The sequence below is a fragment of the Haplochromis burtoni genome, unplaced genomic scaffold (assembly GCF_018398535.1).
Source record: "Haplochromis burtoni strain Fernald_Lab_line unplaced genomic scaffold, NCSU_Asbu1 Contig_250, whole genome shotgun sequence".
NCBI lineage: Eukaryota > Metazoa > Chordata > Actinopteri > Cichliformes > Cichlidae > Haplochromis > Haplochromis burtoni.
This window is the reverse complement of record NW_024582611.1, coordinates 5,745-16,658: the sequence shown is the minus strand read 5'-3', so window position 1 is coordinate 16,658 and position 10,914 is coordinate 5,745. Positions and strand designations below refer to the sequence as shown.

The 10,914-nt window shown below is 38.0% G+C and overlaps 2 protein-coding genes across 2 annotated transcripts in view; both read left to right on the top strand.

The window, feature by feature from the left end:
• Positions 1–3,572: 3,572 nt before the first annotated feature.
• LOC106633554 (interleukin-1 beta) lies at positions 3,573–6,625 on the top strand. The gene is given in 6 exon segments (XM_042227230.1): positions 3,573–3,661; positions 3,873–4,110; positions 4,311–4,415; positions 4,418–4,471; positions 4,725–4,858; positions 5,004–6,625. Coding segments are annotated over 5 exon segments (732 nt in total). The 5' UTR covers positions 3,573–3,661; positions 3,873–3,893; the 3' UTR covers positions 5,226–6,625.
• Positions 6,626–6,882: 257 nt separating this feature from the next.
• The window catches only part of ckap2l (cytoskeleton associated protein 2-like), a gene marked incomplete in the record, with an annotated part of 9,534 nt that continues 5,502 nt past the window's right edge, over positions 6,883–10,914 (top strand). The window contains 4 exon segments of the mRNA XM_042227229.1: positions 6,883–7,068; positions 8,943–9,009; positions 10,204–10,258; positions 10,428–10,914. Coding sequence (XP_042083163.1) covers positions 7,029–7,068; positions 8,943–9,009; positions 10,204–10,258; positions 10,428–10,914 — 649 coding nt within the window.

Genomic DNA, 10,914 nt, shown 5'->3' with positions numbered 1-10,914 from the left:
ATAGCCCCTGGAATCCCTGGGACACACAAACCCCTCCACCATGAGTAGGTAGCAATTTGCGTAGGAGGACCCAATTCCTTTCATCTTATTTCTCCTAGTTAACCATTGTTGCCTGGCCTGTAAGAAAATTGATGAGAAAAGTCTGCTTCCGCTGTGCTGCAGAGTTTTAAGGGCCATAAATAAAAACTCTGTCACCCAACACCTGTCCATACCCAGCCAACAACAGTTGAGTTAATGTAAAGAGAGGAGAGTATACAACATGCCAGATAACAGACAACCTTGCCTAATACCTCTCCAGACAGGGAGATGTAAAGAGAGGAACTAGTTTAGGACATCCAAACCACAAATGTTGCAAGGCCTCCTCAGCTTGAAAAAAATACAAGCTTATAATCTTTGACTGTCTGCTCTACCACCTGTGGCTCAGGTGGTAGAGCAGATAGCCAGTCTGCTTGCCAAATATCCTTGGGAAGGTACTAACCCCAAGTTGCTCTCCAATGCAGCCATCAGAATATGAATATGTGTGAATGTTAGATAGAAACACTTAGACAGAAAGAGTATTTTAAAAAAGTGCTGGTGTGAATGAGTCAAGTTGTGTAAATCACTTTGAGAGCTCAGTTAGCTTAGATATAAGAACCAGTCCATATTTACATTGACTACGTCCCTTTAAAACCCGAACCATGAAATAACTGCCAGAAATCTTCATTTTTTGATAATGGAGTGTTTGTTGAACCCCAAGACAAAATATATATAAAAATATATCAAATTTTAATCTGCATATGAGTTTTAATTTGTATCACATTTGCTACATAACCCATATTTTTGCAATTTAGTCATTAAAAATGTTTCATGCAATTTAGATCATTTTTTGAGGGTAAAAAAAAGTCATGCTGATGATGTAGAAGTCTCAAAAACTCACAAAAACACATGTAGCAGATACGATACACTTGGCTTTAATTAAGCGCCATATGTCTGTTTGTGGTAACTCACCTGTGCGCTATCCTCAACTAGAGATCTAGGGCCCCCTGGATTTTTTTCATAGGGGTGGCCATGGGAGCCACTAAAAATATTGGGGTGGCATACCAAAGCCGAACCGTGCAGGGGCTCAGCGAATGGGAAGAGGTGATGGAAATTGTGAGTGACATACAAAGTGACACAATACGAATGAGAAAAATTGTATATGCAAGAATAAATAACAAATTATTGTTTCAACTCACTGTAAGATGTCTTCCTCTCTTTCTTGCGCCCACGTTTATTAAAAATATTATGAACATAGGATAATCTAGCCAGAGGGCCAGTGGGGGGGGGGGGGGGGGGGTTTTTGGGGGGGGGGGTTGCGGCTATGTGAGTCTCCGCAAAACCCACACTCGGCACTTGCCAAACGAATCCAGGAAGGGCAGCCACCACTTCCTCCACCAACTTCCGTAGGACAGACAATGACCTAGGAACTGGCAGAACCGGCTGAAGACAGCAGCAGTTTTCCGCTGCTCTCCTGATCCCAGCACTGCCAGTTTTGTCAGGCCAGATGTTGCTAGGACTCTTTGCATGGTAACAAATGCTACAATTATTGATGCTAATAGAACCAAGCAAGCTAGACTGAATAAGAGGGTTGAAGAACAGGGGGTCTTCCCTCTGCTGGCATAAAACTCAGAGCAGAATCTTTTAACACATAACACTTTGGTTCAGAGTAGTAGAAGGATGAAATCCCTGAGATGTCTGTACCAGTCATCATTTCGATCCACATCTGTGGTTTGTGGTATAAGAAATGCTGAGCAGTCTGAAGACAAAAAGACCTAATGCAATTTTTTATGTCAATGAGTCGCTGTCCACCTTCCCACAGAGGTAACAAAAGTGCTTTGGTAAAAGTTGCCAAAAAAGGCAACCAGTCTCTTCTCTATTTCCTGCATCAGTGTATGTGGAGGCAGGAACAGGAGCATACGGCATGGCAGATATAACAGACAACCATCCCTAATGACTCTCCAGACAGGGACTGGTCTGCTGAGTCCCCTCCTATCTTCAACAAAACAGCAACTCAAAGCATGAAATATTGTTTTTTCCCCAAACCTGCATCTTGAAGTGTCCTAAACAAATAATCCACTCTATCAAAAGGTTTTTCTTGATCTAACCAAAAAATCCAGCTTTTGAAGATGGAATTTGGACTTTAGATCACAGATTTAGACAGATCCAATTTGGCTCCAGTCATTTCCCAGCTCGTGACATTTGGATCCATTCACAGCAGCTTATTTTAGATTTACAATCTGTCTTCCTTATCTAAAATATTTCATCCTTTCAAAACTGTACTGAAATATCCAAAATCTGTAAAAGCCATTTGAGACATTTGTAATATGCTTAAATTTATGATAAATCTTTCCTTTTTTAGTTAAATATAAAACAGTGACTGTCAGGAAGCCCTCATCTATCAGTGAGGGCTGATATAGAAGCTTAAACTGGGAACATTAAAGCAGAGGGTTTTCTGTCTTTTTATTCAGTAATGGCAGAGATAATAAAATTCTTTATTATTATTTTTTGGAGTTAAAGTGAAAGTTAAAAAAAAAAAGGCAAAAATGGTTGCAAACAGTGGTTTTTTTTGTCTTTTGCTTTTTGACGTCAAAACACTGATGTAAACTTTAGCCTGAGCGTGATAAACGTGCCTGACACACTCACTCATGTCCCAACAAGGAAATCTAGAGTTATTTAAGCACTGTTACACAACTCCACCTAGGAAGTGTACTGGAATTTTTTTTATCACATTAAAATACCCCATTAAAAATTTTTAAAGACGTATGAAGAAAGTTTTTAAATTTCATATGATGAGTTTTCACCTGTTTTCTTGAATTTTTTGTTATTTCTCAAAGATGAGGCAATTTTTAGTCCTGTGTCATGGTGCTGTCGGTCATTGCTCTATTTTAATAGTAGATAGTCAGTATATAACAATGGACATATCAATTCCGTTAAATGTTATCTATAGAGCACAAATCACAACAACATTTACCTTAAAGCGCAGTTGTTTTGATGATCTGGGAATGATGGCTGCTCATGTATGAATCTGACGAAATCAAGAGACACTTAATGCTCACAGAGCAGTGACTTGTTACTCCTCTCATCCATCTAATGCAATGCAGCGAAGCGTGTTCGGACCACCACTCAATAAATGCATGGAAAACCCCACTAGGGTTTAAATACCTGGGACTCTTCAACAGTTGGTTTTTAGAACTGAGAAAGCCTCTGGGATGAGAGGTGAAAGTGCTTCACAAACCTTAAACAAGGCTAGTTGCTTACTTACTTACTTAGACTATCATGTCCTGGATATTCATCAAACCTACACAGGCATTTGGGTGAACGTTTGATGGAGTACTGCTGTGTGATCGAGTGAAAGTGCTTTTAATACCTAAAATGAATATAGAGGTACTTTATAATTGCCAGTCTATTTATCCTTTACTTATGACTTTTCTGTGCAGATGCTTCAAGCTGTTGCTTCACCGCCGACAACCTGTACAACTCCACTATTGCATCATAATGACGTATGTGTTGTATGCAATACCAAAGTTCCCTGATGCGGGGATTTAAAAACCCTGCCAGACAGCACAGTCGGGCAGAACAACACTGACAGAACAACTGTTAACACAGCACATTGAAACAGCTTCTGATCTACAAATTTCAACAGGTAAGCTCACTTACAATGTTCGTTTGGTTTTTTGACAGTGTTCATCTTGAGCAAAGAAGATCCTTGCTTTGTAACAGTAGAGAGCAATTTTTTAAAAATGCTATAAAAATGTAAATAGTAACAGAAACAAAATAAAGAAAGTATAAGATGAGTAGAAGTTCTGCTGAAAATCCAGCTGTGAGGATAATACAAATTATTTTCTGTGCTTTAGCAGATCTTAACTCAGTAAAAGATGGACTTCAAAATGAGCTACATGGCTGAGGAATGGAGCCTCAAGATGCCCAAGGGACTGGACTTGGAAGTTTCCCATCATCCAGTGACAATGAAGAGTGTGGTCAACCTCATCATTGCCATGGAGAGGTTAAAGACCAGCAATTCAGAGCCAGTGCTGAGCACAGACTTCCAGGATGAAAACCTGCTTTCCATCATGCTGGAGAGCATTGTGGAAGGTAATCACAAGTTTAATACTGGAAAAACTCATAATGAGCCATTATCTCTTCTATAAAATATGAATTAGGTTTAGCTATTTTGAATTCTCTTTAGATTAATACACAAATAATGTATCTTTCCATTTTACCATCCTAGTCACAAGTAGACAGAAATCTAGTTTAACACCATATTCAACCATGCATGTCTGTTTTTGTCCCAGAGCATAGTGTGATCGAGAGGACAGGTGCACCACCTCAGTTCACCAGCAGGGATGAGATTGAGTGCACTGTGACTGACAGCCAAAAGAGGAGCTTGGTTCTGGTCAAAGCAGCATGGAGCTCCATGCAGTGATGCTGCAGGGAGGCAGTGATGACCGCAAAGGTAACTACATGTGACACTTAGACGTTTAAATAGTTTAAAATAGTTGAAAATCGTTCTCGATGCAGAATCATCTGTTTTACATCATCCGTGTTGTTAGAAACATGAAGTAGAAAAGAACTAAAATGCCATAAAGTAGAAAGGATAGGTAACTTGAATTTATTAAATTGATTCAATTGTGCCTCTAACATTTTCCTGCTTACGTACGCTGCCATGATTTATTAAAATGACCCTGTATCCATCACTCTCTCCACAGTGCACCTGAACATGTCGACCTACGCGCACCCTACACCCATCGCTGAGACCAGGCCTGTCGCTCTGGGCATCAAAGGCACAAACCTCTATCTGTCTTGTCACGAGGATGACGACAAGCCAACCCTCCACCTGGAGGTAAACTTCTTTCAGGAATCTCACATGAAAAGCACACCATTTGTTATAATCTATAAGACACTGCACACATATAGATGAATTAATTTGATATCAGGCCTAATTTTGTTGACTGAAACTCTCTGACATGGATGTTTGCTCTCCTCAGGAAGTGACGGATAAAAACAGTCTGACAAGGATAAGCGCTGAAAGCGACATGGTGCGATTTCTCTTCTATAAACGCGACACTGGGCTCAGCATCAGCTCTCTCATGTCTGTCCGCTGCCCCAACTGGTACATCAGCACAGCGCAGGACGACGACCAGGTGGTGGAAGTGTGTCAGGAGGCCGCCCCACGCTACAGAAGCTTCAACATCCAGCGCCAGAGTTAAAACCCATTAAGGATTCCCAAGATGAATTTTGGAGCTCTATTTGCACTCCAGTTTGACCTTCTTAAAGTATGTGCTAAGTACATAAATTGGAATGATTAATGATGTAAAGTTACATCACAAGGTAGCATCATTGTGCTCTCTGAGCATCTGGTGTGTAGTTATTAATCAATAATTTAACATACTGTTGATGCTTTTATATATGTATTTATTCATCTATTTATGCTATTGCAAGATGTTAATTATTTGTTTGGTTGTTTGTTTTTACAAACAAGTATTTAAATGATCTAACAATCTGAAATAAAATTTTTATTCCCAATTTATATTTGTGGCTGATATATTCTTTAAATATCTGGTAATCCACTCAAATAGTGATAAATAACAGACAATAACAATCTCTCACCACAACATACAGCAAAGCTCACAAAATGTTATTTGTGAAAATAGTCAGAAATCAACCACTGTTCCTCAGCTCCGTGCAACGCGGTGTTCTGTAATAAACCCCGAGTCAGAATAGAGCCGATGACACCGACAGGCTACACACTGATCAGTACAGCCGGTTCTGTGATTGGCAACTAAACAGACATTAACCATCATAACCCTGATCACTTTCTGCCCAACTTATTGGACAGGCAGATCACTTTATCTATCAGACTCTGCTGATCCAAGCACAGATACCTTGTGCAATAAATCTTTACAATGCAAGATTTCTGTTCTGAGTTTATTTAAACTCTGCCCAATCCAACACATTGTGTGCACATTAAGCCACTTTATTGCAGTGTCTCCTACACGTTTCACTCTGTTACGGTGAGAAATTTGTTTGGTTTCTGACATTTATTTTAATTTATTAAACTACTTTTATTTTCTTATTTTTCTTAATCTAATTCATTGAGTCATCTGGCTAAACTTACTGGAGTTACTTACTAGAGCCATTTAATGGTATTTTATTCAGTTTTTGCTTTGATATTTTGCTTACTGAGCTCCTTCAATTTTACTATATATCCTGTATTTAATTAAGCATTTTTTCCTGTTCTGAGATTTCTTTTTCCTATGTAGTCTACCTTAATAATTTATCTTATCATGTATGATCTTAGCCTACCTTCTTCTTCCTGTTCATTTTACTAGCGATGGGCAAACAATTCAATGGTACATTGTCGCCACCAAGTGGCAGAGTGGACTAAAAGCATTCTTACCAAACAAACATTCTTACCAAACAAATTAGTCTGTCTAAATCAGTGTATCTTAGTTTTTGTTTGTTTGGTGCCTGGACTTAACTGCTAATTGTCTACAATTGATTATGTATGACTTTGACTTATAAGGGATACAACGTCTTCCCAGACGCCATTATGTTGTCCTGCCTTTAATTTTTTAAATTTGGATCACTAAGTAATTTAAAATAAAACCTATGTTTCCAAAAAAAAACCTCTCATTTCAGTCTCCACTTTAATGAGCTGTATCGTACCTTCTTATTTATGTCGTCTACGGTGATATTTTGAAGAGTTTTTATACAAAGTTTGGTCATATAATAAAGCACAGCTGACACATCATGTCCAGGAAATGGTGCGCCTGCCTTTCATTCATTTGCACAGATGATTTCTGCTCTAATCAGCGCAGGAGTTTTGCGCAAGTGTGTTGTTTTCCCCCGAAATTTCAAATCATCCAATCAGAGAAGGGAGGCGTTAACTCCCGGCAATTTCGAAAGCGGATGCGCGAGCGCAGTTATTATGGGCGACGTTAACGTGTTTGATACACGTTTGTTTAGCTGATTTCTATAAACTTATACGACGAAAACAATTTCTATTAGAAATGGAAGAAGGGGAATCCGAGCCAGTGGTTTCCAGAAAAGGTTAGCGAGTTTATTAAGTTCCATGAAAGCTAGCAAAGTTTAAACGGTTAACAAGACGTTATGGCTGCGAGTTAGGAAACGTTAACTTACAGTACAGTTAGTATTAGCAATTCAGGGTGGAAGAAGACGGATAGAGTTAAGTGGGTGGTAACACTAAAAAGTGACTTTTATCCGCAGCTGAGGTGCCTTTTGAGTATTTTAACCGACCTTCCTAATGGCGGTCTGTCCATGCAGGAGTCTGCTTTGTTTGTTTTGTTTAACACGTACAATTCATATTCATGCTTTCATAGCATTGTCCCGGTCAATTCCCTCATTGTATCAACAACAAATTACGAACTATATATTCTTTTACAATGTATACATAACTGGTCTGACATTAATAAATAGAAGATTGAGTCTTAAATAAAGTTTGAGAGCCTGGATAGTGTAACAGCCAAAATGATTTAATGCATGACTGTGAAAATGGCAAGGAAACTCTGGACCTGTTGGAATTTATTATATAACCAATTTATAACCATACAATCACCCTGTTCTCACTTCTGTATGTGTAACAAGCACAAAACGTGCTATTGCTATCTTTCCTGTATTCAAAACAGTGGTCGAAGAAGTACATGTGTGGGACTCACAATGATTTCCCTCACTCACTGAAATAGCATCTTAGGCACCTTTATAATCTTATTATGACCCACAATCCCACTTTTGATTTCTGTTTTATTCTCAGTTAGCTCAGAATAAGTGGATTGGAACATTTTTATTGTTTAATTTTCACGCATTGTGGGTACTTGTTCTTGCAGGAGCAAAGACAGGGAGCGCCACATGTAATGTACTCACATTAATAAAGCACATTTCTAGTCTTACTGACCACTCAAAGAGGTTCTAAGTCCACTTTAGTTCTACATTCATACACCACTTATCTGTACACTTTCAAGCACTTTAACATCCACAGCAAATTTAGAATCACCAATTAACCTAACATGAATGTCTTTTAGCCAGAGCACCTAGAGAAAATAAAGAGGACTGAGGACCAACTGCTTGTTCTGAGTGTTTACATCTCTATAAACCTATGACCTCTGTTCTGTATGTGAACCGCATATAGTTATACTAGATAAGATAAGAGAGATAAGATAAAACATTATTAATCCCTCGGGTGGGTTCCTCTGGGAAATTTGGTTTCCAAAAGCACAGCACCGACAGAAGTTACAGTTACAGAATATTATATATATATTTAAACACACACACACATATATATAAATAAGATATACGAAGGGGATAAATAGGAATAAAAATACAAGTGAATTGCACATTTCAAGTATTGAGGTCTATTGCACCGTTGACTATTAACAAAAGTATTGCACAAAAGGTATTGCACAGTGAAGTGAAGTACTACTATGCTCCTACACTGTTTGGAGATTTTCCCATGATCCTTCAAAGACCAGCAGGTGTCAGCCTCTGCTTGAACCTACACAAATGTGGTGGGAACACATATGTTTCGTATTATAATTTCAAGATCCCTCTTGAACTCTCTCCCTTAAAATATACACACATATATGACATGTACAATTTCAACCTGTCCCCAAAACCACCATTTTCATTGATTTGACCCAGAATAGCATCAAAGTACAAAACTTTTTTTTAATCACCTGCCCATTCAACTAAAATATTCCCATGTATTTGTATATATATTGTATATATTGCTATAGCGAACAGCCAAACCAAGAACAACACAAACAACAAATACATGATGTTGCTTCGTACTAATCCTTTAGAATTTTCAGTTCAGGCATTTCATGAATCTCAAGTTTGGCGTTTACATGTGAGTATAGTGAAAAATCTTTATTTGATGGTGCTTAATTCCTGTATGTTTTCTGTCACAGAGATCCGTAAGCAGAAGCTAATGGAATATCTGGCAGCAAAAGGAAAGCTGAAGCTACCTGAAGCAAGGTAAGAATAAAACTGCATGTGGAAAAAAATGTTTTATGAAATGTTGCTGGGTGTTGAAAGGAGACAGCCCATCACCAGGAATTTATTATCTGGGACTGTGCCAGGTTTAGAACTGAAGAGGCCTCTTGGATGCAGTGTTGATTTTGAGAGCTAATTTGATTACGTTTTAGTCAAGGTGTTTTGAGTAAAACGTCATTTAGTTTTAGCCATAAATTATTTAAGTTTTAGTTGTCTAAATATAAGATTAAAGTAGACTAAGTCTAAAGTTGAATCTGGTGAATAAAATATAAAGCATAAAAAGTTTCTCGTGTTTTTACTGGTGAGAGTTGCACACACGGTTTAAAACGAGTCTTATTGTCCTTGACATAAAATGCAAAACGTGTCTGTAAGTATGCTCTCTCTTACTTGCAGGCGTTGGCTTTTTTTTTCCGATGAGAAACATGAGCATGGGCACTCCAACCTGTTTGTTGAGGCAGATGAAATTGTACATGTCTAACATTGTTTGACTGATTGGATCACTTCCAAACTCATTCCACTTTTCATTTTGTTATTAAATATTATCAAGTGTCAGTACATTTCATTATAGTTTTTGTCCTCGTGCATGAGTTTTTATTTAGTTATCATTGTTTTCTCTTGCATTAGAATCAAAATCTCAAAAAAAAAGCCCAGATAACCTCTTTTCAAACACCCAAGAAAATGTGAGAATGAAACACTCCCCTATGTGTATATATGGTAATCCATATAACAAATCAGACTGATTTTTTTCTGGGATTTAAATCCCCCACAAAGTCTCAAATCTTTCATATTTTTAAAGTATAAAAATAAATAAAACATCTAAGCAGTGAACATTGCATCTATCTATGTAGATATATCATAAACCTATTGACCTATATTTGCATATACTTATTTACAAATCCACATTCCATTTAATAAAACAAAAAGAGGTCCATTGGGTTCATGGATTTTATGTGCACTGACCATGAGTCAATAAAACCAAATAATTGTAATTATTTTTTGTGTTGTATGAACAGATGAATGATAAACATAGGGAGAAAATAAATTCTTACCACAGACTTTAACAAAAATAAAATCAGTTAATGATCAACTCTAAAAGGATATCTGGTCATCATTTGGAAATTGTTGAAGCTCATTTTCTGTTTTGATAAATTAAGTAACTGATGTTTCACTCTTTAGGTCAAACCTAATTGGAAACTCTGTGAGTAAGAAGCCTGTGACATCTACACAAAAGGTACAGCTTGAATGCACGAACTGTTACTCACAAATCTGACAACAAAATCTTTAAATAATTCAGTGTCAGCGAAGGAATCTGAAACAGTTTGTTGGCTGGACAGAGATGCTGTTTGGAATCAGGCTAGTGTTGATTCCCTTTTTGTTAATTCGTAGTTTTTCTTTCACAGGTTGTTGCAGGAAAAGAAAACAAAGCTCCAGTTGACGGATTCAAGCGTAATATCACAAAAGGTCAAAGCGTGACAGCTCAGGCCAGTCGAGGCCTTGAAAAGAAAGCATTTGGTGTCAGTAACAAAGGAAATGTAAACGGCAATATACTGACGGCACAGCAGAACAACAGTCGTCCAGCACAGCCAAAACATAATCGAAACCCTTCGCTCACCAGAACATACAATGTTGTGTCCTTCAAACCTCACCTGAATGGAGCCGGCCATGTCAACAAGCAGGCAAATGCAGGAATTCAAACTTCAGGCAAAGCCCCTTTAAACACAGCTCATACAGTCAGAGTCAAATCAAAAAGCAAATTCAGCTTTGGCCCAAGTTCTGCCATATCAGGTCCAACGATGACGGTCAGTACCAGGATTAGTCTTGGCCCCCTTGTCAAAACAAAAACAGGACTTACTCCTGCAGTGATCCAGTCAAGAGCCACAAAGCCAA